Source organism: Achroia grisella, unplaced genomic scaffold (assembly GCF_030625045.1).
Source record: "Achroia grisella isolate CSIRO2021 unplaced genomic scaffold, CSIRO_AGI_Agris_v1 utg2671, whole genome shotgun sequence".
Classification (NCBI taxonomy): Eukaryota; Metazoa; Arthropoda; class Insecta; order Lepidoptera; family Pyralidae; genus Achroia; species Achroia grisella.
Window position 1 is genome coordinate 1,145,849 of NW_026712758.1, and position 25,101 is coordinate 1,170,949.

The window sequence follows — 25,101 nt, forward strand, 5'->3', positions numbered from 1 at the left end:
ACAACTGACAGCAAAAATGTCACACAGTGTTGCCAGATGACTATCTGCTATTCCCCTAAATTGATCCCAAACAGCGACCGTCAAAATCTAGCATATTTGCAGCAAAACCATTGTCCATGTGCAACTAAACTCTAAGTTATTCATTTAATTTCTAACGTATTTTGTGCTTAAATTATTTGTTTGATGATTTATTTTATATATAGTCATTATTAGAAATATTGTGTTAAATAGATTTCAGATAAATTGTGACATGAAATTTATGTCCACGGTCACCACCTAATCTAAAGTAGATAGGCAAAGATAGTATTAAAATTATGCCGTTAACAAATTTTTAAACAAGTACGTCATCGTCAACATTATTAAGCATTTATGTTCATTAACATTAGAACATTACTAATGATATTGTAGTAATATTATAATATTATTCGAATTGATAAATTAACCAAAACGCCTTTTTGCAAATCTACATTTGCAAGCCATTTTGGTGATAACAAAATATTTAAAGAAAATTATATTGATAACTATATTGCTCGACTCAATTTATTTACTGTAATTATCTTGTTTAATCATTATTTGTTTGTGTATAGTATTTATTCAATGATCCTAGTTACCAGTATTTAATCAATAGTCCTAGGCAACATAGAATGTGTGTATTGAACAAAACGTACGCAGATAATACACATTAACACGACTTCAATAGGCCACCAAAAATTCTTTTATGTTCTAAGTCCCGCTGTAATATTTGATTGTATACATCAAATGAAGTAGGTATTTTGGAATCTGGTAATTTTCACATCGATAGAAATTACCTAACATTAACGTGCTATGAAATTTAACAGTAGTATACCCTTAAATACACTTTTAGCATATAAAAACAATGAAAACTTGGAACGGAACCGAAAAATTAAATCAGAAGATTTCGACTGGGATTCTAATCATCCACTTTCTCTAGTGTGTATATGTATACAAAAATTAAGTGAAAATTGGCTTGGTGAGTGAACAGTTATTAAGTTCTTATAGTAACTACCTCCATATTCCCCATACCATAACTTACCATAGAAATAGATTGCCTTTGTTTATCCCCTGTAAGTAAGCTTAAATGTCTTTATATAGGTATAGCTGGAATTGAACTCTTAACTCTTAACTGGAGTTATAAATATGTGAAGAAGGTTACGAAATGTGCAAAATACTAATTCTCAAACTAAATTTTATTTTAATGACAATTTTACAATTTTAGGTGCACCGCAATTGGAACAACTAGTTGCTAAAGATCGCGAATTCTTTCTAGAAATTTTGAATACTGACGTACCGCTGCAGATTTTAGTTGACAATATCAAAAGTGATATCTTTTGGAAAAGATGCTATAATTCAAAATGGTCAGATTCTCCTGTAATAACAGTGGAAAAGAAATGGATAAACATTTTCATGGAACGTCATTATGCAGACATATTAGAAAATTTGAATCCTCGTCTATATGATCCTGAGAAGGTCATTGTTATTATTTCTCTGTCCTTATTATAAATCATTTTAGCTGCCTGTAATATTTTTTATACCTCTTCAATTTGCAATTGTACAAATATTTCGAGCCATTATTTTCCAAAGTTTAATCGTATACTTTTTCCAGTACCTACTCTTACAAGTATCTAATTCAGTAATTAATACTTTCTAATCTTTATGTATATGGCTATATAAAATAAGCTAATGTAATAATAATATTTCGAAAGGAATGTTATTGGTATCTAATTACTATGCTCGTAAGTGATATATATTTCTGTTTATTGACCGTTTTATTCAAATATATTTTTTTTATTCTTGGCTATTTTACAGATAACTACCTTAGTAAAATTATGTGGACCCTACATACAATCGTTGGCAATTCGCAGCTTAGTTCCATCTGATATTCCAGTACAAAGAATCACGTCTCCTGAAATGGCTGATTTAATTACTAGTCAAAGAGTTAAAAGCGACAAGCCTTTACTAAAAAAGGGGGAAGCGCTATCAAGAGGTAAATATAAATTATGTGTATATATCATTACATAAGCAACATATTTTTTTTACCAAACTTTATTGCAAATAGCTAAGCGCTTTTAATGGAACTTTAATTAAAATAAAGGAGATAAATTGTTTCAGACCATATATCTCTACATGCAGCCATAGGGAGTTTAACAAGTTTAATCGAACTACATATCACATATCAATTGAAATATACAGGAACAGATTATCGTAGAGATCAATTCCAGTTTACTAACAATGATGCTAAAAATCTAGCACGCGGTTTAGAAAAATCTAACCAGTTAAAAGTCTTAAGGTAAGTGAAATCATAATAAGTGGTTATTAATTAAATAAGTACATGCTACTTATATATCAGTATCAATATACAGACTATTTTTCTCCTATATGATAAAACAAACTGTGCTAGATACCTATTAGATATGGTGGAAAACGGTTGCAATTAAACATAAATTTATGACATATCTATCACTTTTATGATTTCTAATGTACTGCTACGCCTGGCTACAGTATGCATTTAAAAAATACACATGAATAATTTTCCACAGAATCACCAGAACTGATATGAATTGTCATAGAGTAAAATATATTCTTCGCGGTTTATCTGATAACCAGAATATAGAAACTATAGACTTCAGTCATTGTAAAATTGGAGACGATGGATCATGTTCCTTAGGAAAATTTATAGCTCGACATAATAAACTAAGGAATCTAATACTAATAGATAATAATTTTGGTACGTACCTGCTTAGCATTTATGAATGATATGTATTTGCGTCCGATTTAATTGTTTAAACTGTAGACTCATTAATGTCGACCCAACAGATACAATGAACCTTTTCACGAGCCTATTTGTTAAGATTTGAAAATTCTGCATTACTGACTGGGTGGTAAATCATATCATACATAGACGCAGCAAAATCATAAAATTTGCTTCTTTATAATTTATAACTTTTAATCATTCCTTTATGTAAAACAGGGCCAGCTGGAGCTGAACATATTTCACATGCTCTTAATCACCCTACCTGTGGAATTCGGAATCTGGACCTTAGACTCAATAATAAATTAGGTTCTGAGGGAATAGCACATATAGCTGTATCTATAGCAAGAGGATGCAATTTAATCTCGTAATATAATTTTCTTAATAATTTCTCAAAAATTTTTAGCAGTAGCGTAATTGTAATTACTTGCTGTATTTCCCCAAACCCACATAATAAACGAAATTAATCCGAGAGAAGGCGATAAGCACCCCAACGGCCACGTTGGATACAAATGACCGAAAATATACATATAATACAGCTGTACACGCGACTTCGTCCGCGTGTAATTTATCTTTAATTTTCTAACATATTTTGTTTTCTAAAATAAATGTAGTCTAAGTTACTCCTTTTTACATCAGCTACCTGCCAAAAAAAGTCCCGTCAAAAGCGATCCAGCCATTTTAGTGATTAGCCAAAACAAACGGACAGACAGAAAAAAAATAGTAAAAAATGTTATTTTGGTGTATGTTCCGTATTTATATTCATATGTATGTGGTAAAAACGATTATTTCAATATTACAAACAGACATTCTAATTTTATTTATATGTATGATATGTTTATAATATACGATTAAAATACTTATACCCGTCGAAATACATGAAGAATGTAGATATGTAAATTTTTTTAACAACGACCTCAGCAATTGGTAATTCCTCTATCTATATCATCTCATCAGTATATATCATCTATATCACGGTCATAAAGTTATATGTTACAATTATACAAAGCAAAATCGAAAGTTATCTTTTTTACAGATTGAATATTTCTGGTTGTGGTATTAAATCAGGGCCACTATCAAAAGCACCCGCAGGTGTCTGGTCAGCTACAAGTGCTGAAAATCCACCAAGTTGTGGAGACTTATTAGCAAGAGCTATTGGATTAGTGAAGACACCATTAAGATCTTTGGATATCAGTGTAAATGATATTGGTTCGGTGTGTATATTATACTCAAGTAGTCGTGGGTGCCCATAAAAATATATTTTAGACGTCAACTGGTATTAAAAGTAACAGCTGTTTTTCTCGACTAACCTTACATTCTTATAAAAACTTTAATCTCGTTTGTAAAGGCTTTGGTTCTAGTGGTGGTGGTATGTTGATGAGTAATCTAAGTACTACTTTATTAATTCAAGCGACTTCAAACTTATACGAGATATAAAAATAATAACAGCTTCAAGAGACTCTCAAGTTTATTTTTAAATTTAATTTTGACACGGCTGGTATTTATTTTAATTTGAATTATTATTTACTGTTTACTTTACAGCCCAGTGATAGTACTCTATCCAATGCAATTTGCTTAAGCTATATAGTAGATATTAATTTAAAAAGATCAGGCATGGGACCTATCGCAATGGCTATTGCAGAAGCAGCCGCTGCAGCTCAGAGACTTAGACGGGAAGCGGAAAAAGGAATTAGATTTCGTCGAAGTGCCAGTAGAGTATTACAAGCTCGCAGAGTAGCTAAATGCATGAATATTGGTTAGTCATTTGTAAATAATATTTTATACTGTAATTATGACTGCGTTGTTAATTCAATGTTCTGTATGTACTTTGGTTCAGATGCAGATCCAATATTGTTAGCTCAACAATTGTCAGCGCGACCTTCAATTGTTTCTGTTGCATCAGAAGAAGGTGTTTACAGTGTACAAACACAACCTTTACCTTCGGATTTTGGTTTCGTACCTGCTATAAAAGTAAGTTTAGCAAATCCATAATACGTAACTAATGGTACTATTAAATTATTTTATTATTTTTATTCAAAATTTTTTAACTTTATATTTTTGTACAAACACATACAACATGATTAAGTCTGCCTTGTTATAATTGTAATTTGTATATTGTGGAATCTTGTGGTATCCATTCTTGATTCTACATAGTACCTAAGAATATGTTATATCTCCCCTTTTCTGAAACGAAATTTACTATATGCAATTTGCATATGTATTAAGTTGATATTTTCGAAAAGAGATACTTAGCGGATCCTTAAGATGTGATATAAATGTATGCATATTCCAAATTTCAGTCTTTAAGTTAGTAATTTTAGCGATAACAACAGTTAGGATCAGAATAAACGGTTTCATAATTAAATCTAAAAACAATTTATTGTTTTAGTAAACGTCAGTCGATATTTAACTTTGGTTTAAGTAATTAATGATTTTATTATGAACTGTTATAAAATTAACTTACAGAGCCCTCTGCAATCATCTCGTGCTTCATCTACTACTGGGCCTCCAACATCCCGACGATCTAGTCACCACATGATTTTAGAACCTGTGAAGGTATTCCAATTACCTAATCTAATAATAATAATAATAAATATTTACGTATTTACCTCATTTTGTGATAAGATAATGTTAGTAGATATCAGTTAAATTCTGTAAATTACATAATTATATATGTTATATGTTACTTTACTGTATATTTGTGTCTTAAGTGCCTAATTTCATATTTTTATTTCAGGAAATACGTCGAACCGCTCTAGTGAGACGAGGATCCGATGGTTCTTTACTAAAATCTCGCAGAGCAACCTTTGAAAGACATATCAAAATTTTTGTTTCTACCGAGAATGACGATTTGGAAGATATATAATATAATATTACTTGCACATAACATAAATATTGTGACTAACCCCCATCTCGGCTTTGGCCTTTCGTTGTTTGGACGATAGTCTTGTACCCCTGAGACTGCCGCCCACATAGAGCCGCGCTAAGCTCGTGACTATAAAACAGGCAGAGCTGCGGCAGCCAACAACGCGATGCTTAACGGCCGGTCGGGCTCTACTGAACCCTTATTCCAACCTACGCTGCCTCTCTCGTCGGGCTATTTGCCATCATTGCCCAGACTCTACCAGCCCCAATCATTCCCAAGAATGAAGAGGAGTCTAGAAAAGGCTGGGACCAACGTAGAGGTTACCCAACTCACACTCCACAACTTAAATCAAAATTTATTTTATAATTGCAATACAAAATTATTTCACAACATCCTTTTTATTTCATTACTATATTTATTACTTAAATAATATAAGTACAAGATGTAAAAAAAATAATTAATATAAATACATTTCTTTTATGATTCAAATACTGTAAAATTACCTAAATAAAAGTAAATTGTAATATAAGGGCAATATTTTCAACGTAGTGACCACAAACTATATAGAGGTTCGAAAGCTCGTCTGACGGTTCTTTTACAACTATTATTAATCTGTGGTGGCAGCCACTTAAGTGTTTCGTAGACTGAAATCTATGTTTCCAGACTTAAAACTATTATTTTAACTTGTCTTTTATGTACATGTAAGGCTAATTTTCAATGTAACCAATTTGAGTAGGTACTATGATCTACTTTTGTTGGCCGAAGACATCTTATCGATCATGATAAATAAAAAAAATGGTTCCAGGATGATGTAACATGAAAAGGACATCAGAGAGCTCCGTATCGTATGTGCTTTAAGGACTTTTTTTGGTAAAGTAAATTATATTGGTAAATAAAATTTATTGTACTGTCAACCCTAGATTATATGTGGCAACACTGTAAGATTGCACTTTAAAAGAAACTTTTTGGCGGGAAGTCAAATTGAGAAAAGGGCGGGAAATTTTGGTTTGACCGGACGCGTTTTTTAATTCAGGAAATATTATTTCAATAACATATAGATTAAGGATTGGTTTTTAGTAATTTTAGTTGTATTTAGTGTTATTATTATATTTATTTTTAGTGTGTAATTTGGTGTGTACATATCATATTGGTAAGTTAGATTTTATTTCTATATGGGCGAACCGCCCGACGATCCTGGGGGAACTACGACTATAGTTCCTCCAGGATTTGAAAATGAGATTCCAAACACTCCAATGGACATCTTAATTACGGCTTTAGAGTCGTCTATGGATACTGACTGTTCAGTATCTGATTCTGGAAAATTAAAAAGGAAAAGAATTGCTCGTGCAACTTGTAGTACATGTCTAGGTAAGAAAAGGAGACACGGTTCAAAAAGGATGGGACCAAATGTTTGTGCATGCATAACAAATGAAACAACAATAATAGATCAATATAATAATAAAGATTCTGAAGTCAATTCCAAATCTCAAAATGCAGTTTCTAATGCTCTTAACAATAATATTACACAAAACACTGAAATCACTCGAACACCTATTGCTCGCACTAGGTATCAGCCATCAGATGCAGCACCATATATAATTCATGTCCAGAGGGAATTCTCAGATGATAACAGCAACACAACATTGCATCCCGTCACATTTGGTCGCTTTCTGAAACGTAAAGAAATTAATGGTATTGTGAATGGTAGTCTTAAACGAATTGGTCGTAATAGAATTAGTTTGTCTTTCTCAAATTTCACAGCAGCAAATTCATTCTTATGCAATCAAAGTTTAACAACTGAAAAATACAAAGCTTTTATTCCTACTTTTAACATTACACGTATGGGTGTAATAAGGGGTGTCCCCACTGATTGGTCTGATGAAGACATTTTACAAAATATAAGTGTCCCAATAGGTTGCGGTACAATACTTAAATTGAGAAGGCTTAAAAGGAAAGTTAATATCGATAATACAAATACATTTGAAAATATAGGCACTGTTGTTCTTACTTTTGATGGACAAGTACTGCCAACCCGAGTTTATATGTGTTATACTGCATTACCTGTAACCCTTTATATATATCCCACAGTACAATGTTACAACTGTTGTAGGTATGGCCATGTTAAAAGCCAATGTAGGGCCACTCCAAGGTGTTTTAAATGTGGACAGGGACATTCAGGGGAGAATTGCAATATTGATGAAAATGACTATTGGTGCTGCTTGTGCAAGGGTTCTCACCAAGCAAATAGTAAAAAATGTTTAGAATTTGACCGGCAAAAAGCAATTAAAGAGACTATGAGTAAGAGTTGTATTTCATATATGGAAGCCGTCAAATTACATCCACCAGTTAATAAAATGTCTTATGCAGATGCTTTACTTACAGCTCCTTCCTCCCCATCTAATATAAATAATGACAAATCTCCAAACTATACTACATTAAATACAGTTCCTGTAAATAACCAAAATAGGTCATATAAAAAGACAGTGTTTCTGAAACCAAAAGCCCTACCAAAATTCTCAAGAGGATATGATCAATATGCACACAATGAGATCATAAAAAGTCCCACACTCCCTCCATCTCAACCCATTTTTAATAATAATAATCATGATAAAAATATTCAGATTTCAGCAATTATAAAAACATTATTAGACCTTTTACAACAATCGAATTCAAATATATCACCGTCCAACGTAGCTTTACTTATTGATACTATATATAAGATCACAGATAATGGATCAAGCTCAGGCCATACAGTGGAACTGCCGGAGCCTCATCAATAAAAAACATGATGTTATACACATCATTAATAAATATGATCCCTTCATAATTTGTTTACAAGAAACTTGGTTAAAACCGGGATCTATTTTTAAGATCCCTGGTTATTCCTGTTTAAGGAATGACAGACCTGATGGGTATGGAGGAGTCGCCATACTCATCAGGAATTCTTTATCCTATAATATTCTTCCTTTGCCTTCACACAGTGATGATATCTCTGTTATTGCTATTATAGTGAATAGTATTTGTTATGTGTCTATATATTTCTCCCGCCCAAGTAATGCCATTTTCAATGAAGTCAATAATTTATTCAACATCCTACCAAAACCATTTATATGCTTAGGAGATTTTAACTCTCACCATCAGACTTGGGGTTCCTCTTCATCCAATAGTTATGGTGACCAATTATTGGAGTTAATTGACTCCCATAACTTATGTATTTTAAATAATGTATTTTAAATACTGGTATGCCAACACGCATCACAAGACCCACTGAAGGTCTCAGCTCACCAGACTTATCTATATGTACACCAGATCTCGCTTCATCTCTTGTTTGGTGTCCGCTAAACTATAGTTATAATAGTGATCATTATCCATTATTAATTACTTTTCCTTTTTCAAAACCCTTGCAGCAGATGAAACAGCCCCGTATGAGGTATAAATTAAGTAATGCCAACTGGTACAACTACAAACAGAAAGTACATGAAAAATTATCAACTTTACCCAAAATATCCCATGACAATGTGTCAGAGTGTTCTCTGTCATTAGCTAAATTATTAATTGAGGCAGCTGATTCAACATTTCCAACCAAAAATAGTGGTCCTAGTACAATACCCTCTCCACCTTGGTGGGATGAAGAGTGTACTATTGCAGTAAAACAAAGGAAAATAGCTGAAAGACAGTACTGTGTCTGTATGTCTGAAGATAACTATAAAAATTATCAAGAAGTAGCTTATAATACTAAAAACTTATTAAAACAAAAAAAGATTGAAGGTTGGAGTAAATTTTGTACCTCATTATGTCCTAATGTCAATCCATCTATTATCTGGCAAAATATACGTAGATTTAGATCGGCCTTTAATGTATCTCAACAACAAAAGATTTCTCCCACTCTTGCAGAACAAATATTAGATAGATTAGCCCCACCTTTCGTTCCAGAACAGCTCCATGTAAATCCTTTAACTATTAATACAGAAATAGTTAATAATAATGATTCTACATTTGATCTCAATTCATCCTTCACTGTCAATGAATTAAAAGGTGTACTTTCTGTTATTAAAGACTCGGCGCCTGGTGAAGACGGCATTCCATACTCTTTTATAGTACATTTAGACGAAGAAGCTCTTAATTATTATCTCTCTTTAATCAACACAGCTATGACATCAGGTAATATTCCCAGTTCTTGGAGAACACAAACTTTAATCTTGTTATTAAAGCCAGATAAACCAAGTTCCGAACCTTCATCATATCGTCCCATAGCTCTATCTACTGTATTGGCGAAAATATCGGAACATTTAATAAAAAATCGCCTCGAATGGTTTTTGGAACACAATGGATTATTCTCAGATAGTCAGCTATGTTTTAGGAAATGTAAGAGCACTTTTGACAGTTTGGGGATTTTTGTCACAGATATTAGATTAGCGTTTTCTAGAAATGACTCTGTAATAGCTGGTTTTCTAGACATAACCGCAGCTTATGATAATGTTAATATCCTGATACTGAAACATAAATTAGAGATGTTGAATGTACCTAGACATTTAATGAATTTTATTATAAATATGTTAACAGAAAGATTTATTAAATATCCTTTAGATAATAATGATTGTATATATAGGACGGTATGGAAGGGGCTACCTCAGGGTTCCGTAATGAGTCCAATTCTTTACAACATTTATACTATTGATTTAGAAGTATCCATAAATAAATGTGTAAAAGTTCTGCAATATGCGGACGATTTGCTTTTCTATGTTGCCGGCCGATTAATTAACGAGATTAGCGATTCCCTTTCTGCAGCATTAAAATTTCTTAAAAAATGGCTAGATAATAATGGTCTAGATCTATCCCCATCTAAAAGCACTGTAGTTGTATACTCTAGAAAAAGGATTCCATTAGTAGTTAATGTTTTATATGATGATTCCCCCTTATCAGTTAAGGATCAGGCAAAGTTTTTGGGACTTGTATTGGACTCAAAACTCACAGGTGTATCACATTGTGAATCCGTTGTAGTGAGATGTGAACGCAACCTAAATATTTTAAGGTGTCTTAGTGGTGTATGGTGGGGCGCCCATCCTTCTATTATGAAACTCCTATATAATGCCTTAATTAGAAGCATTATAGACTACGGCTCGGTTTTATTAAATCCAGCAAACGCAGCAGCTTTTAAAAAATTGGATTGTATTCAATATAAGGCACTACGACTTATCACTGGATCAATGAAATCCAGCCCAATAAATTCGTTACAAATAGAGTGTTGTGAACCACCGCTAAAACTGCGAAGACAGTACCTGAGTGATACATTTTTTTTCCGTAGCCTAGCATTAAAAAAAAATCTCTTAATTTCTAGAGTCAAGGAATTGGCTGAGGTGATAGCCTCTTCGAAGTATTGGACTCATAAAGACCAACCTTGTTTAGTGAAAAGTTTCCAAAAATTTAAAGACATTACATCTCCAACATATCAGACTCAATATCTTCCCCTGTACCAACATAGTTACACTTCGCTAATACTTAATCCCCAAATATTATATAATATAGGTATAAATAAAGATGAAATTAACGCCAATGACAAATTTAACTATATTATGGATAATGAATGGAAAGATTGGCACTACATTTTTACGGACGCCTCGAAACATTCTAACGGCGAATGTGTAGGTGTTGGGGTCTACCATTCACAATACAAAATTCATCAAAAAATTAAGCTTCCGCCAGAGACGTCCGTCTATACTGGAGAATGCTACGGACTTCTTAAGGCGATTGAATATGTACTCCTTGCTAAACTATGTAAAACAATAATATTCTCCGATTCACTTAGTAGTTTGCAGGCTTTATCACATTTTCCCTTTAAATCCCACAAACAATCTCCGATAATTTTTAAAATTCGTGATCTACTTTCTCAATGCTTATCATTACAATTAAATGTTCACTTCGCTTGGATACCAAGCCATCTTGGTATATCTGGTAATAAAAAAGCTGATCAACTGGCTAATGATGCTGTTCGCGATGGCGATTTATTCCCATATGTCAATTACTGTAATGACCTAGCTTTGTTGTCAAAAATATACTTGTATGAGGATTGGAATCGGCTTTGGACAATTGAAACTCACAAGGGGAAGAATTACAGACTAGTACAAGAAACTATTCCTTATAAACCTTGGTTTAGTAAATTTAAATTTAATAAAAAAACCACATCAATTATTTGCAGACTTCGATTGGGACATGTATGTACACCAGCAAATCTATACAAATTTAATATTGTTTCTGACCCTACATGTGCTTGTGGAGCGTACGGAGATGTTAATCATGTGTTCTTCTCCTGCCCTCTATATGATCGCTCTGAATTTATTTCCCAACTCCTTCTGATCCGTGTCCCACTTCCTACATCTATTAATTGTTTGTTACATAATAGCGATACCAATGTATATAAAATATTAGCCACATTTATTTTATATAATAATATAAAATTGTAAATATATACATATATATATATATATAATATATATACATTGTAAACATCATAAACCTGACCAATCCTTTATCCTACAAAATTCCGTTCTATTCCATATATTTCTGTGTATATTTCCCTAACTTTGATATTGGCTAAATGCGAAGGCAAAGCCAAAGATGGAGGAGGAGAAAAAAAAAAAAAAAAGTCAAATTGAGCGGGTGTTTTAAATTTTCTCCTTTTTGATTTTTTTATTTTAATTGTAATTTTATTGTAAATATTGTATATCTTATTGTAAATACCTAAATAATAAATCAAGCAAAGAAAATGAGTGATAGTAGCGACGGGGGAAACCCCGTCGACCGTGGAAAAAGTCAACACGGCAAAAAACGGAAGATGTCGCCGAATCATTTAATTATATCCGAGGACTATAAAATGTATACAAAACCCAATTACAAAAGACAGTTTCCTGAAAATCATAGTGTAGATTGTGTTGTCTATGTAGAATCTACAGAAAATGAAAAAGTAGGGAATAAAAACCCCATTACTTTAACAAAGTTATACACCGAAAATGTGAAAGGCATTGCAGGTGTACACAAGTAAACGCCTATAAAATAGGTGTGACCTTTCGAAAGCCCGCACCAGCCAATAATTTTTTAAAAATGGATAATTTTTTAAACAAGTATAAATTCAAGGCTTTTGTACCAGCATATATCACAGAAAAAACTGGTATCATAAGATACGTACCGACAGACATGTCCAACGAAGATATTTATAAAAGTATTAGTTGTGATACCGAAGTGATATCCATCAAACGTTTTATGAAAAAAGTAGAGGGAAAACTATCTCCATTGGGCACTGTAGCCGTCACATTTGCAGCTACCACTTTACCACAATATGCCTACATACAATTATTTAGATATCCTGTACACACTTATATTCCACCATTAGTCCAATGTTACAAATGTCTGAAGTTTAACCATTCAGCTAAAGTATGCCGTAGCTCACAGATGTGCTCATCATGTGCTGGTCAACACTCATACAAAGAATGTGATGTAGAAGAAATCGTTTGTATCAATTGTAGTGGTAACCACTTAGCAATTTCGAGAGATTGTCCCATTAAAAAGAAGAAAATTGAAGAAAAAAGAAGTAAATATGTCAATCACTCCTATGCCGCTGTTGTGAGTATGCCCTCAAGTAGTACAACCCCAAAAGTATATCCCACTTTAGAGAAATCTTTAAATGTATATAATTCACAATTTAAACAAAATGTAAATAATAATAATACTGCATTCAATGCAGATCAAATTGTAAATAATGAAATTATAATTAATGCATTAGTTAAATCTCTTGTTGCTCTCGGTAACAACAAAGAGAAAATGTCAATAACTAATAAGACAATAAAAGAAATATTGTTGTCAAATTTAATTTAATGAATACATACTTAAATATAGCCCAGTTTAATATACAAAGCTTACAGAGTAAAAAAGCTCTGTTGCAAAAATACATGAATGAACAAAATATTGATATCTGTCTCATTAATGAGACATGGCTTAAAAGTAACAGTAAAATTCCTAAATTTACATCCTATAATTTCATATTCAAAAACTCAGTAAATACACACAATGGAGTGGGTATTTTAATAAAAGAAAATTTTAAATATAATATCATAACTACTACTTTTTATGAATCAGTTCAGAATATATGTATTGCAATAGAAACATCCATAGGCAAATTAAACATACTATGTGTGTATTGTCCTCCTAATGGAAGATTTGATACCAACAAACTGAAAAAAGTTCTACTTAGTACTCCTAAGCCATGTCTCATTATGGGTGATTTTAATGCACATCATATTTTGTTTGGTTGTCATACAAACAATAGTAGAGGTAATAACATATACAATCTCATAGATGAACTTGACTTATGTGTGTTAAATGATGGTAGTCCAACCACCATTCAATCACCAAACAGGCAGGCATCAGCAATAGATATAACATTAGTTAGTCCCCGAATAGCTCCTCTCTGTGAGTGGAAAGTCCATGATGACCCGATGGGCAGCTATCACTATCCAACTCAGGTCAGTGTAAATGTGAGGCCATCAGTGTATGAGGTCCGACCTGTAGAAGAAAAATTTTTATATAATAAAGCAGACTGGTCGAAATATTTTTCTTTATCAGAAAGTATTTTTTCCCACTTAAATGTACATAATAATGTAAATAATGACACACCATTACAATTTTATAATAATTTTGTTAATATTTTATATGACATCAGAGACAAGACAGTACCAAAATCAAAGTTTAAACAAACTATACACACTTTAAGAAAACCAGTGCCTTGGTGGAACAAAACATGTGATGATGCTGTTCAACAGTCTAAGAGAGCCCTTTTACAATATAGAGTTACCCCAACAATTGTTAACTTCATAAATTATAAAAAAGTTGATGCTAAAAAAAAAAGAATTCTAAAGGAACAACGCATAGATTCCTGGCAAGAGTTGTGTAGTAGCTTCAATAGAATGACACCTATTTCAAAAATATGGAGTTCCATTAAAAAGTTTAAAAGGATAGGTACATCTTCCAACAAAAATTTTAATGATGACTGGGTACAAAGTTTCTTAGATATGTTGACAGCTCCATCACAATGCAATGATGCAAATTTAGTTGATATATTGAATCAATCTGATAAAAATGACAGTGACTCCTTTCTCAACAGACCCTTTACACTGGCCGAGCTTCATATTTCGCTTAAGAGTAGGAAAGATACAACACCAGGTTTGGACAATATTACATATAAATTAATAAAACAGCTACATCCAAATGCAATTAAAATACTATTAGATATATACAATAAACTTTGGGAGAATTTAATAATACCGGAATCCTGGAAAACCCAGTGTGTTATTCCAATTTTGAAACCAAATAAGGATATTAACTGTGCATCATCATATAGGCCCATTTCCTTGTCATCGTGTCTAGGCAAACTATTTGAAAACATGTTAAAATTACGTTTGGACTACTTTACTGAAACACAGAATAAGTTGCCAGATATTCAGTTTGGATTCAGAAAAGGCAAAAGTTGTTCTGAAAGCTTTGTAACTCTTATATCCCTATTAAAAAAAGCAAAATTAAGTCATTCCAATGTTGTGTGTGTATTTTTAGATGTTAAAGGTGCTTTCGATAATGTAAATATAGAATCCTTAATTCATGTGCTACATAATTTAAATTTCCCCTGCAAAATATTAAACTGGATTTTTAATTTTTTAAAAAACAGAACTGTTTATGTTAAGTATAATAATATCCTACATGGACCTAAATATGTTAACAGGGGAACAATGCAGGGAGCAACCCTGTCCCCTCTATTGTATGGCTTGTATACATCTGAAATCCTCAATTATGTGGATACTACAAAAGTTAACATACTACAGTTTGCAGATGATTTGCTTTTATACACTGAGAGTCAAAGTTTGCCTTTGGCTATAAATAATATAAATACTGCACTAAATCAATTACAAAAGTATTATTCAAATATTCTAAAACTAGAAATCAGTTCAGAAAAAAGCTCTGTGTTAGTATTTAGTAGAGATACATTCACACAAACTAATCTTAAAATTATGTATAATAACAAAATAATACCCATTGTCCATCAACACAAATTTTTAGGTATAGTTTTGGACAATAAATTAAAATTTGATAAACATATAGATTACATTTGTCAAAATGCAATGAGGAGCATAAATATTTTGAGATGTTTAGCAGGAACTTACTGGGGCTCTGATCCCAAAACACTCAATATACTGTATAAAAGCATAGTCAGAAGTCATTTTGATTATAGTAGTTTAGCCTATATGACTGCTAGTGCCACATTGTTGAGGAAATTAGATGTTATACAAAATATAGGGTTGAGAATCATTAGTGGAGCTATGCGTTCCACACCTATAAATAGTATGGAAGTTGAAAATTGTATACCTCCATTGTCTCTAAGACGTTTGCAACTGGCAGAAAGATTTTGTATAAAGGAATTATCTTCCAGTAATAGTATTGTGCTTAAAAATATTTTATATCCTGCACAGCTTTCTCAGTTAGTTGTAGGTTCCCCCATATCAGCATCTGTTATTATTTCAGGATCATTACCTGAAATTTCAATAATAATGACACATGTTAAAAATGCTACAGGTGGAATATATATAAATGACAAATGGCCAGTATACAAATGTCCATATGATTCACTAATCTGTTTCCTTGACTCTACATTTCATTTAGATTTAATATATAACAAATATGACTTTGCAGAATTTTTAAATAAGAAATCAGAATTTTATGTTATTTATACTGATGGTTCAAAAAATTTAAATGATGTTAAAGCAGCTTATTATGATCCACAAAAGAAATATACTAAATGTATTAAACTCGAAAGTAATTGCAGCATCTTTACAGCCGAAAGTTATGCTATATTAAGTGCCTTGTTATATGTTAATAACCTTGTAAATAATGTACATATACTAATAGTTACTGATTCGAAGAGTGTATTGGAGACTTTATCCAGTGGCAATTGTACATATAAACAAAATTATATTATATATGAAATAAAAAATAGGTTAATAACTTTAAGTAAAAATAAGAATGTAGAATTTGTATGGGTACCCTCACACAGTGGCATACCTGGAAATGAGGTCGTAGACTTGGCAACTCGTCAACAATATGATGAAGATCACACAGACATTTTGAAAGTGCCATTTACCGACTACTACCAATATTTTAAAAGTAACTCACGAAGAGTGTGGAAAGAGTACTGGAACATAAGCACAGAAAATAAAGGAAAATGGTATGCAGAATTACAGCCAGACTTACCAGTGACACCTTGGTACAGCAAATTCAAATATTACAATAGAAAATTTATCACTATCATCAATCGTCTACGTTTCGGTCATTGTTTAGTTCCATCCCATCTCAACAGAATTAAAATCACAAATGACAACAGATGCAACCACTGTTTCAAGATAAATGCTGACATAAACCATATTATATTTGAATGCCAAGTTTTCAACATACAACGGTTGATTCTTGTCAGTGACATTAGTGACATCGCAAAGGAACACTCACAAAGTATTCCCCGCCGCGTTCAAGATTTGCTATCTCACTTTGCATATTTTATTCCAATATATAACTACATTGTACATACTGTGGAAAAAATTTAATATTAATGAATAATTACTAAAATTGTACTGTCTAAGCTTATATAATAGTTTATTTCTTATGTTTTGTATTAAATTCATTATAAAAATGTATTCGACTGAAGGACTTGTATCCATGGTCATGAATAAAGCATTATTAAAAAAAAAAAAAAGCACTTTAAAAAATGTCATGCTGCCGTAAAGCTTCACTGTGTAATATAAAATAAAAACTTTTGTGTCCTAATCGTAATAAAACCACTGCTAACTTTAAAATAAAATTGTGTTTGATATATTTCAAACACACTCACCAACAAATTATGCTCAAAGAAACAAGAAAAATTTAACTAAAAATAAGTTTCAAGGGGATTCATCGAAATATAAACAGAAACAAGTTTTGTGGAACATATGGCTTGAAAATAAAATTAACAATCAATAAAATAAACAAGAATAACTATATTATTTATTACATTAAGAAATGGTTACTTAATTGTTGGAAGCTTATTTATTGGTTAGCATTTTTTTCTGAAAGTCCAGTTTTGGGAGATTTCAAACAAAATTTAGACCAATATAAATCAGGTACCTGGCAACATTGTCACCGACACGTCCAGTAGAGATGGGCAACAACAACAGTAAAAAGTCGTTAACTTGGAGTAATTTGAATTGAAATCGAGTTACACAACTCGATTTAGCAGGCAGGAAATGATTTTGAGATCTGTTACAAATTATTTTTTTATTATAATATATAATTATTATGTCCTTCCGTCCAACTTTTTATTATAACGATTCCTGTTGCTAATCTTTATAGGTAGGATTGAACTAAAAAGGTTTTTAGGGTTCACGTATATAATATATCCCCGTCTAATACAGTTATTGCTAATTTATATTTAGTTTTAGTCGTAGTTTAGTGATAGTACTCATATTTAAAAACAAAACTACTAAATATTAATAAAGCATTTTTTAGAAAATAATATCAGTCTAACTTTATAATGTTAGTACGAATACTATAGTTTAATGATCACATTGAAAGTATATATAAATAACTTTGTTATTTTAAATAACAAATATGTAATATCATAATACAAATAATCTACTAAATAATACTTTTACAGAGCTTGTTTATTTGTTGCCGCAACCAATTGCTGCAATCAAACCTTTTCTTAAATTATAATACTATTCAAATCAGAATATTATTTATCTCATTAATAAGCTACAGGCATTACACAAAAAGTGAAACACTTATTAAGTAAAATTTTACGTTACGTCTACATTTTTAGTCGGTTTTCAATAATAAAATTCTGTAAATGAACAAATCGCGCCCTCGCTTCTTTTATTCAGTTACCGTCAGCCCAAACGCGAGGAAGGCAGAATTCAACTCGAGTTATCTCGAATTTAGCACTACTCGAGTTAATACATCGAGTTGACACATCTCTATCAGCCAGTAGTTAGCCAGTCACAGACGTATTTTGAAGTAAATGTCATGCCAGTCAGTTCGCTTAAGTTCCGATCAGATTTTTAGTCAGCCATGTTTATTTCTTTGGAATGTGTTTGGAAATGGTGGTAGTGCTAAAAAAATTGTATTTGTGAAAATATCATAATAATTTTGTTGTTAACTACTGTGTAAGTGAAGTTTAAATGTGTTATTTGTGCAAGTGAGGTGAAAGATTTGCGAAAATGAATTGGGGCACAGAGCTTTGGGTAAGTGTTCACGATTTACTTATTTAATAATTGTTAATTAGTAATATAGTTTATGTACCTTTCTTTAATACTTAAATTATTTTCCGTATAATATACTCAGTTCATAAGCGAGTTAGTGATTCATGGATAAATACTTATTTCTCTTTTACTGTATCATATATGTAAACACTACTTCGCATTTGTTTTAAAGTAAATATTATGTTATTACTGTTAGGTGAAAAATATTTTATTCCAGTGTTAATAAATATATTGTAAATACTTTATTTACAATTTTACAAACAGGACTTTACCATCATGTTTAATCACAGTGGTGAATAAACATAATGGCAAAGTCCTGTTTGTTAGGTAATAAAATAATTAAAAGTTAAAATAAAAATACTCTCAGTTGTTAATATTATGGTTGTCTAATAAGTAACCTTATACATTAATTTGTTCTATGATTATAACATATTCTTCTACTAAAATGTAAAAGCATGGTATTAATTTTAAAACTTTTGTTATGACAATTGTAGGTAGTCAAATAGCTTTTAATATTATATCAATTAAGAATATATGAGTTTGTTATGATTAATTAAATATCTAATAATTCTAAATCAGAATGACAGAGTACAAAATACTATTGTATTATTCAAAATTAAATTCATAACCAACACTACACTATCACCAAACATATGTTAAGTAAAATGTTAACATTAATTGCATGTATACTTATTATTATCTTTACAACATCCTTTAAACATGTGTATTTGTTCAAGACAAATACACACATAAAAAAATATAATCTCGACACCCACTTCCAGAAAATACATTTTAACACATGAAAATGTCATGGTTTTATTATGTATTTAATATAAAAGTATTAGTGTCTCTATTTATATATAGTATCTTCCCTATGTATTTATTACTTTACAAACATGCAAATACAAAATCATTCATCTTATTTTAAATAGACTTGCATTTATAAGTATCATTAATACTACATATTGCATGGTAATTTTTTTAAATTACAAACTGTCAAGAGCCTGTATTTCTGCCAAATATAACATTAAAGTCTTAAATAATTGTGTTTTTGTGCAAATAACCATTTTTTAGTTAAACACACATCAGCATTAATAAATAATTTCTGATGAATGTTTTTTAGTGATTTTATTTTTTTATAAGCAGTATATAGTATTGTATCAACTCATTTTACATGTGTAATATTAAATTATCAGTCAAATTAAATTTCATCATCATTAAAAAGTTATTAATGGATGATATTCAAGTAAATATGTAATTAGTTAATTGGTAAGTAATGTTTGTGTTATGCAGAATAAAATTATAATAATACATATCATGAAATGTTTTCAAATAGGTATGTAATAGTTTATTTAAGCCCAATATTTACTTATCCTCAATCTACAATGGCATCTAAGTGCAATCTATAGTTTTATAATAAATAATGACAACACCGATTGTTGAATACAGGCCACTTATTTAGTCTATGTTCTATTTTATAAGCTTCATATTCTAAATGTTATTCTAAATTATTATTTTCTATTGTTCCCCTTCCGTTTTCCCTTCCTGGGCCTAGTTAGTAGTGTTTCTTTGTATAATATATTATATACATATTACAACAATTCCCTGGTTTCCTTTATCACCCACACCAATTTTATCAGGGAGGGTAGTAAATTGGTAGTACTAATTATTTAGGTGATTTATCTTCATTAGTAATTTCCCATAATATCTAATATATTCCTACAGTTCAATTACAAATAATTAATATGGAGTGATATAACTTAGTGGTCAAATAGGGGAGAATATCAGTAAATATGGGCATGCAACAAAATAATTTGTTTGTTTACAGTTGATAAAGTCACTAGCTATCCTATCTAGGATAACAGCAATGAAAATGTAAAGGTTACTCACCTATTTAAAAAATTTGGAAACATTAGTATTTTTTTATATATTAACCTACTTTTCCATAACAATATTCTGCTGCTTACTAATCAATGACTCATATGGAAAAATAATTTGTTGTTATTATTACACAATGAAATAAATTTATGATACTATTTACAATATGACGATACTATTCAAGCGAATTTATTATGACAGTATTCTAAATTATATACATGTATTGTGGATTAAAATAAAAATAGCTGAATATGTACTTTGTACTGTTCTCTGTGTAATGTGTGTATACATATTCATTTATATTTTAAAGAAAATCTGTATGAAATAAGTGAATAATAATAAATAATATTATTTAAACAAAATAATGTTGATAAATATTTGGAATAAATAATAAAATCAGTGTTTTTGTTTCCGTTGCATATCTCCACAAACATTGATTCCTCATCCTCACTTGGTAAACAATGGACTAAAGTACTTCCAACAATTCAATGGTAGCTGCTACCGACATATTGTGTGCTAATCAATGGAACAACAGTATGATCAACAACATAAGTATATGCTGGCCACATATTGCAGTTTGATAACAGAACTGTAGATCACTTCGTTCCATAAAATTTCTGACACAGGGCTATGTTTAAAATTGTTTTACAATTACATGTATATACATTTTTCATTTTTTGGAGATTCCAAGCATATTGTCATTACAATATTATATCAAATCATAAACTGTAGAGCCATCTGTAACTGTTGATGAGGAATTAAGGTTCAAAATATGATCATTATCTTTAAAAATACATTGCAGTCTTATTATATCATTTGAAGTCATTTTTATAGATTCGAGATAATTAAGTACCAATTATTTGTCTTTCTTTTTAAACTATAACATGATTTTTATCCAACCAATTTTACTAAAAACTGAAATTTTTTTTAGACATAATACTGTTTTTCAACAGTTATCCCTGATGAAGTATTCAGAGTCATTATTAACTATCTACATCATGATGAATTTAATGTGTGAAAAAGTGAGCTTACTGCTTTCTCTTAGATTAATTTTTAGTTTGTTATTAGTGTTTCCATCATCAAAGTCAGTATAATAGTAGTCTGTGTGAAAATTGAATTATTAGGATGTTGTTATGCCCTATATATGGGTGTTTGATAATAAAATGTAAATAATAAGGAGTGACACATAGTATTAATATATGAAGTTATATTACTAAATAAGTTTTAGTACATACTATATTTAGTTATTACTTTAAGTTGGTATGTACCATAAATAATTGATTAGTACAACCAAATGTAAGAAGGAAAATTCATTACAACCAGTATATTGTTAATATTATAAATTACAGAACATTATGATAAAACGTCGGAGAATGCAACCATACTGTATAAAAGCGACAGATCGTACCATCACACAATACCTTTAGTTACAAAATCTGTATTGTAGACCATTTGCTTTTGATAGTAGAATTATTGTATTTGGCTACTGTGAGGCAACGGTCATTGCCCTGTATACACGCACATACGTAAACGCCTCGTATTTACTATTGCAGTGTCCATTTTGATCTAGAAGTGCGCGAGAGTGGTCAGCGTTGGCAAGCTGCAAGGCCGGTGGCGACCCGCATTCCATACTCGACTTGTTACTTGTGAAATGAGCCCATTTCGTACTCCCCATCTACATACATATTACTTACGTAATAAATCCCTGTCATAAGCAATTCGATCATCATAGTAATCTCTTAATCTATTAACGGTATAAAGATATTATATGGTAAACTTGAACACAATAACTAAATTACAGCTGAGAGCAGGTGTTACGCCGTCAAATTATCGAGTTCTGTCCCTGAACTAGTTTGCTATGCATTTTGTAATGCGACCTGGATAGTGGCTTCAGTTGGATGATACTGTACGTCAACCATGAAATAAATACAGTACGTCTAACAATGTTACTTTCGCAGCCGAGCTCCTCTGTGTTTTCATTTTATGATTTATAGCACACTAACTGTTTTTCGCGACTTCGTCTGGTTTTTTGAGGAAATACATACAGTCCATCATAACGTTAAATTTCATGACATCCCCTCAGCCACTTAGTCGTGGATATCAGACAAAGATAAACTTTCGTTTTGTTTTTAATATTAGTATAGTTTAGGTTTTCTTTTCTCTTTTTTATCCCAATCGTTGTTCTTTATGTGGCATAAGAAATTAGAGAACAACTGCAACTTTAGTTTGTAATACTAAAAATATTAGCGGTCATTGTGAACCATTTACTACATCCCAAGACAAAAAAATAGTGAACAGCAGTCAAATTGTTTTATTTAGCGCAATATCGTAATTCTTAACTTGGTATAATAATTACATGGCCACTAACAATTACAAGGTTTGCACTTTTACATTCTTGAGAGTTTTTTATACGACAATAGAACATAAAATCCCTTCTCTTTCAATGTAATTTGTTAGCAGGTGTCTAACCTGTAGGAAAGTTTAAATTATGTAATAAAATATCTCTCTCTACATTACAGTTGATTTGTATAAGTACTACTTAATAATCGTTATATTGTGGTGAATCACCCAGGAGTTAACCACGATGGTTTCCAGGACTATATCCCGATGTAATATATTATTAGCCACGGGGTCACTATTCCCTATTACTAATAATCCCCTATACCCTACCCCATCTATAATATTATGCAGGCCAGAGTTATGAGAGTTTGAAATACAACGGAACACTTAGAGAAAAGGTGGCGATCTTTTTTAGCTCATCTTGGCGGGTCAGATGTGTGACCTAGTATTTAGTTTTTATTGTATTAGTTTAATAGCATAACCATCAATCATATTTAATAATATGCCCTTTCATCGCTTTCGAAATACGGAAGAACAGTTACAATGATTACTTTACAACTTTTTAGTATATAGTGGCCTTAACCGGCTTTTACTGGCAATGATTAGGCGGATCTACCTACTTTCCTAATAAATAAAACACAGCGGTTGAAAATATATGATTTTATTATTTGTCAATTGGTATTTTACGAAAAGCTTATGCACAATTTTATAATGTCGGCAACTTGACTGATTGTGTACAGTCATCTTCAAAATACACAGCAACATGGAAAATGATCAAAATTGTCTCCAGTACAAATTGTTTTGTAATATTATATCATAATTTTTCCAAAGTTAATAATGCTAGTTCTAATCATAGCTATATACCAATTTTGAATACTTATTTTCTATGTCATTCTTAATTTTGAAACATATAACTTCTTTAACGTTATCAATACATTATATGTTTATATCTCGATAATATCAACAATGATTAACCAACATTCTTTAGTTGTTTACAAAAAGTAGTATTGAAAATTTGATAAACAACATATATCTCAAGTCGATTTTACAATGGGTAATAATCTAATCGTACAAATAATGCTGATTAGTAAATATGTTTAGTTACATATCGAATAAAAGAAATATATGTACTTGGATTGTTACCACTATATATTCTGTTGTTTTTATAAGGCAGGCTTTGAGAATATTTAGTACTGTACACAATGTAGACATAATATATAATACTGTGATAAAGTTGTTTTTTGACTTCAAAACCCACGTCTGTTACGATAGTTTGTATTTGTGGGACGGAGATTCAAGAAAAAACCGACCAAGAGCGTTTTAATTGTATGTTAAGAAGATTCCGTAGCTATCTTCAATATTTGCTAAGTTATGAATATAAAAGAATCTACACAATTTATCGATTACTAACAGCATCATAGATTATAGACCTACCGATGCCTACATAAAGAAATTTAACTATTTAATTGAATATGATTTTCTTTTAACGATATTGGATCCCTAAAAAGACCCAACATTGTTAGGTATAAGTACCTCAGAACGATGGCGATGATGTCATGCGTAGAATTTGTTATTGTTATCATGATATACCATCGTTCTTTATATTCAATATCTGTTAAATAGTATCATATAATAAATTATATATTGTATAAATATATTACGATTAGCCGGGTATAAAAACTTATATTTACATGTATGTCTGTAATCTGCTACATTTGACAGTTTTGGTATAATTCCTCCTAATTTTCCTAAATATATTAGTAGTAAATGTCATTTCCTTGGGGACAACATCAATCGCTCGTTTCTCATATCCTAAAGATTTTTACTTCATTTCCCGGCGCATTTATCCGTTTTTGTCTACTATTCTTTCGCCGTTCTGTCTGTCAAACTTTGGAACGACTTGACATCAAGACCATGAGTAG

The 25,101-nt window shown here is 31.1% G+C and overlaps 3 protein-coding genes and 1 long non-coding RNA gene across 4 annotated transcripts in view; 3 read left to right on the forward strand and 1 right to left on the reverse strand.

Moving 5' to 3' along the window:
* The first annotated feature begins 556 nt into the window (after positions 1 to 556).
* On the forward strand, positions 557 to 6,028 carry LOC131842909 (dynein regulatory complex subunit 5-like). The gene is made up of 11 exons (XM_059191482.1): positions 557 to 991; positions 1,238 to 1,488; positions 1,828 to 2,005; positions 2,131 to 2,308; positions 2,559 to 2,746; positions 2,990 to 3,137; positions 3,807 to 3,984; positions 4,313 to 4,526; positions 4,608 to 4,741; positions 5,237 to 5,326; positions 5,508 to 6,028. The coding sequence occupies exons 1-11, from the start codon at positions 826 to 828 to the stop codon at positions 5,634 to 5,636; spliced, it is 1,854 nt and encodes a 617-aa protein (XP_059047465.1). The 5' UTR covers positions 557 to 825; the 3' UTR covers positions 5,637 to 6,028.
* An 8,127-nt stretch (positions 6,029 to 14,155) lies between these two features.
* On the reverse strand, positions 14,156 to 17,285 carry LOC131842918 (uncharacterized). Its single transcript, XR_009357502.1, has 3 exons — positions 16,926 to 17,285; positions 16,044 to 16,208; positions 14,156 to 14,192 (listed from the first exon to the last, which is right to left on the reverse strand). It is a non-coding gene; the product is annotated as an uncharacterized LOC131842918 (long non-coding RNA).
* A 1,405-nt stretch (positions 17,286 to 18,690) lies between these two features.
* Positions 18,691 to 25,101, forward strand: part of LOC131842891 (formin-binding protein 1-like) — a 51,660-nt gene continuing 45,249 nt past the window's right edge. The window contains exon 1 of the mRNA XM_059191458.1: positions 18,691 to 18,943. Coding sequence (XP_059047441.1) covers positions 18,920 to 18,943 — 24 coding nt within the window. The 5' untranslated portion in view covers positions 18,691 to 18,919. The remainder of the gene's footprint in view (positions 18,944 to 25,101) is intronic.
* The window catches only part of LOC131842897 (zinc finger protein 479-like), a 220,593-nt gene continuing 216,116 nt past the window's right edge, over positions 20,625 to 25,101 (forward strand). Inside the window, exon 1 of the mRNA XM_059191466.1 lies at positions 20,625 to 20,635. The gene's annotated coding sequence lies outside the window, so the exon portion shown is untranslated. The remainder of the gene's footprint in view (positions 20,636 to 25,101) is intronic.

Bases quoted from the DNA above. Each gene is read 5' to 3' on its own strand.
- LOC131842909 (XM_059191482.1), top strand. From the start codon at position 826: ATGAAATTTAACAGTAGTATACCCTTAAATACACTTTTAGCATATAAA. The intron at 1,489-1,827 runs GTCATTGTTATT...GCTATTTTACAG, and splicing joins GTCTATATGATCCTGAGAAG to ATAACTACCTTAGTAAAATT. The intron at 2,006-2,130 runs GTAAATATAAAT...AAATTGTTTCAG, and splicing joins GGGGGAAGCGCTATCAAGAG to ACCATATATCTCTACATGCA.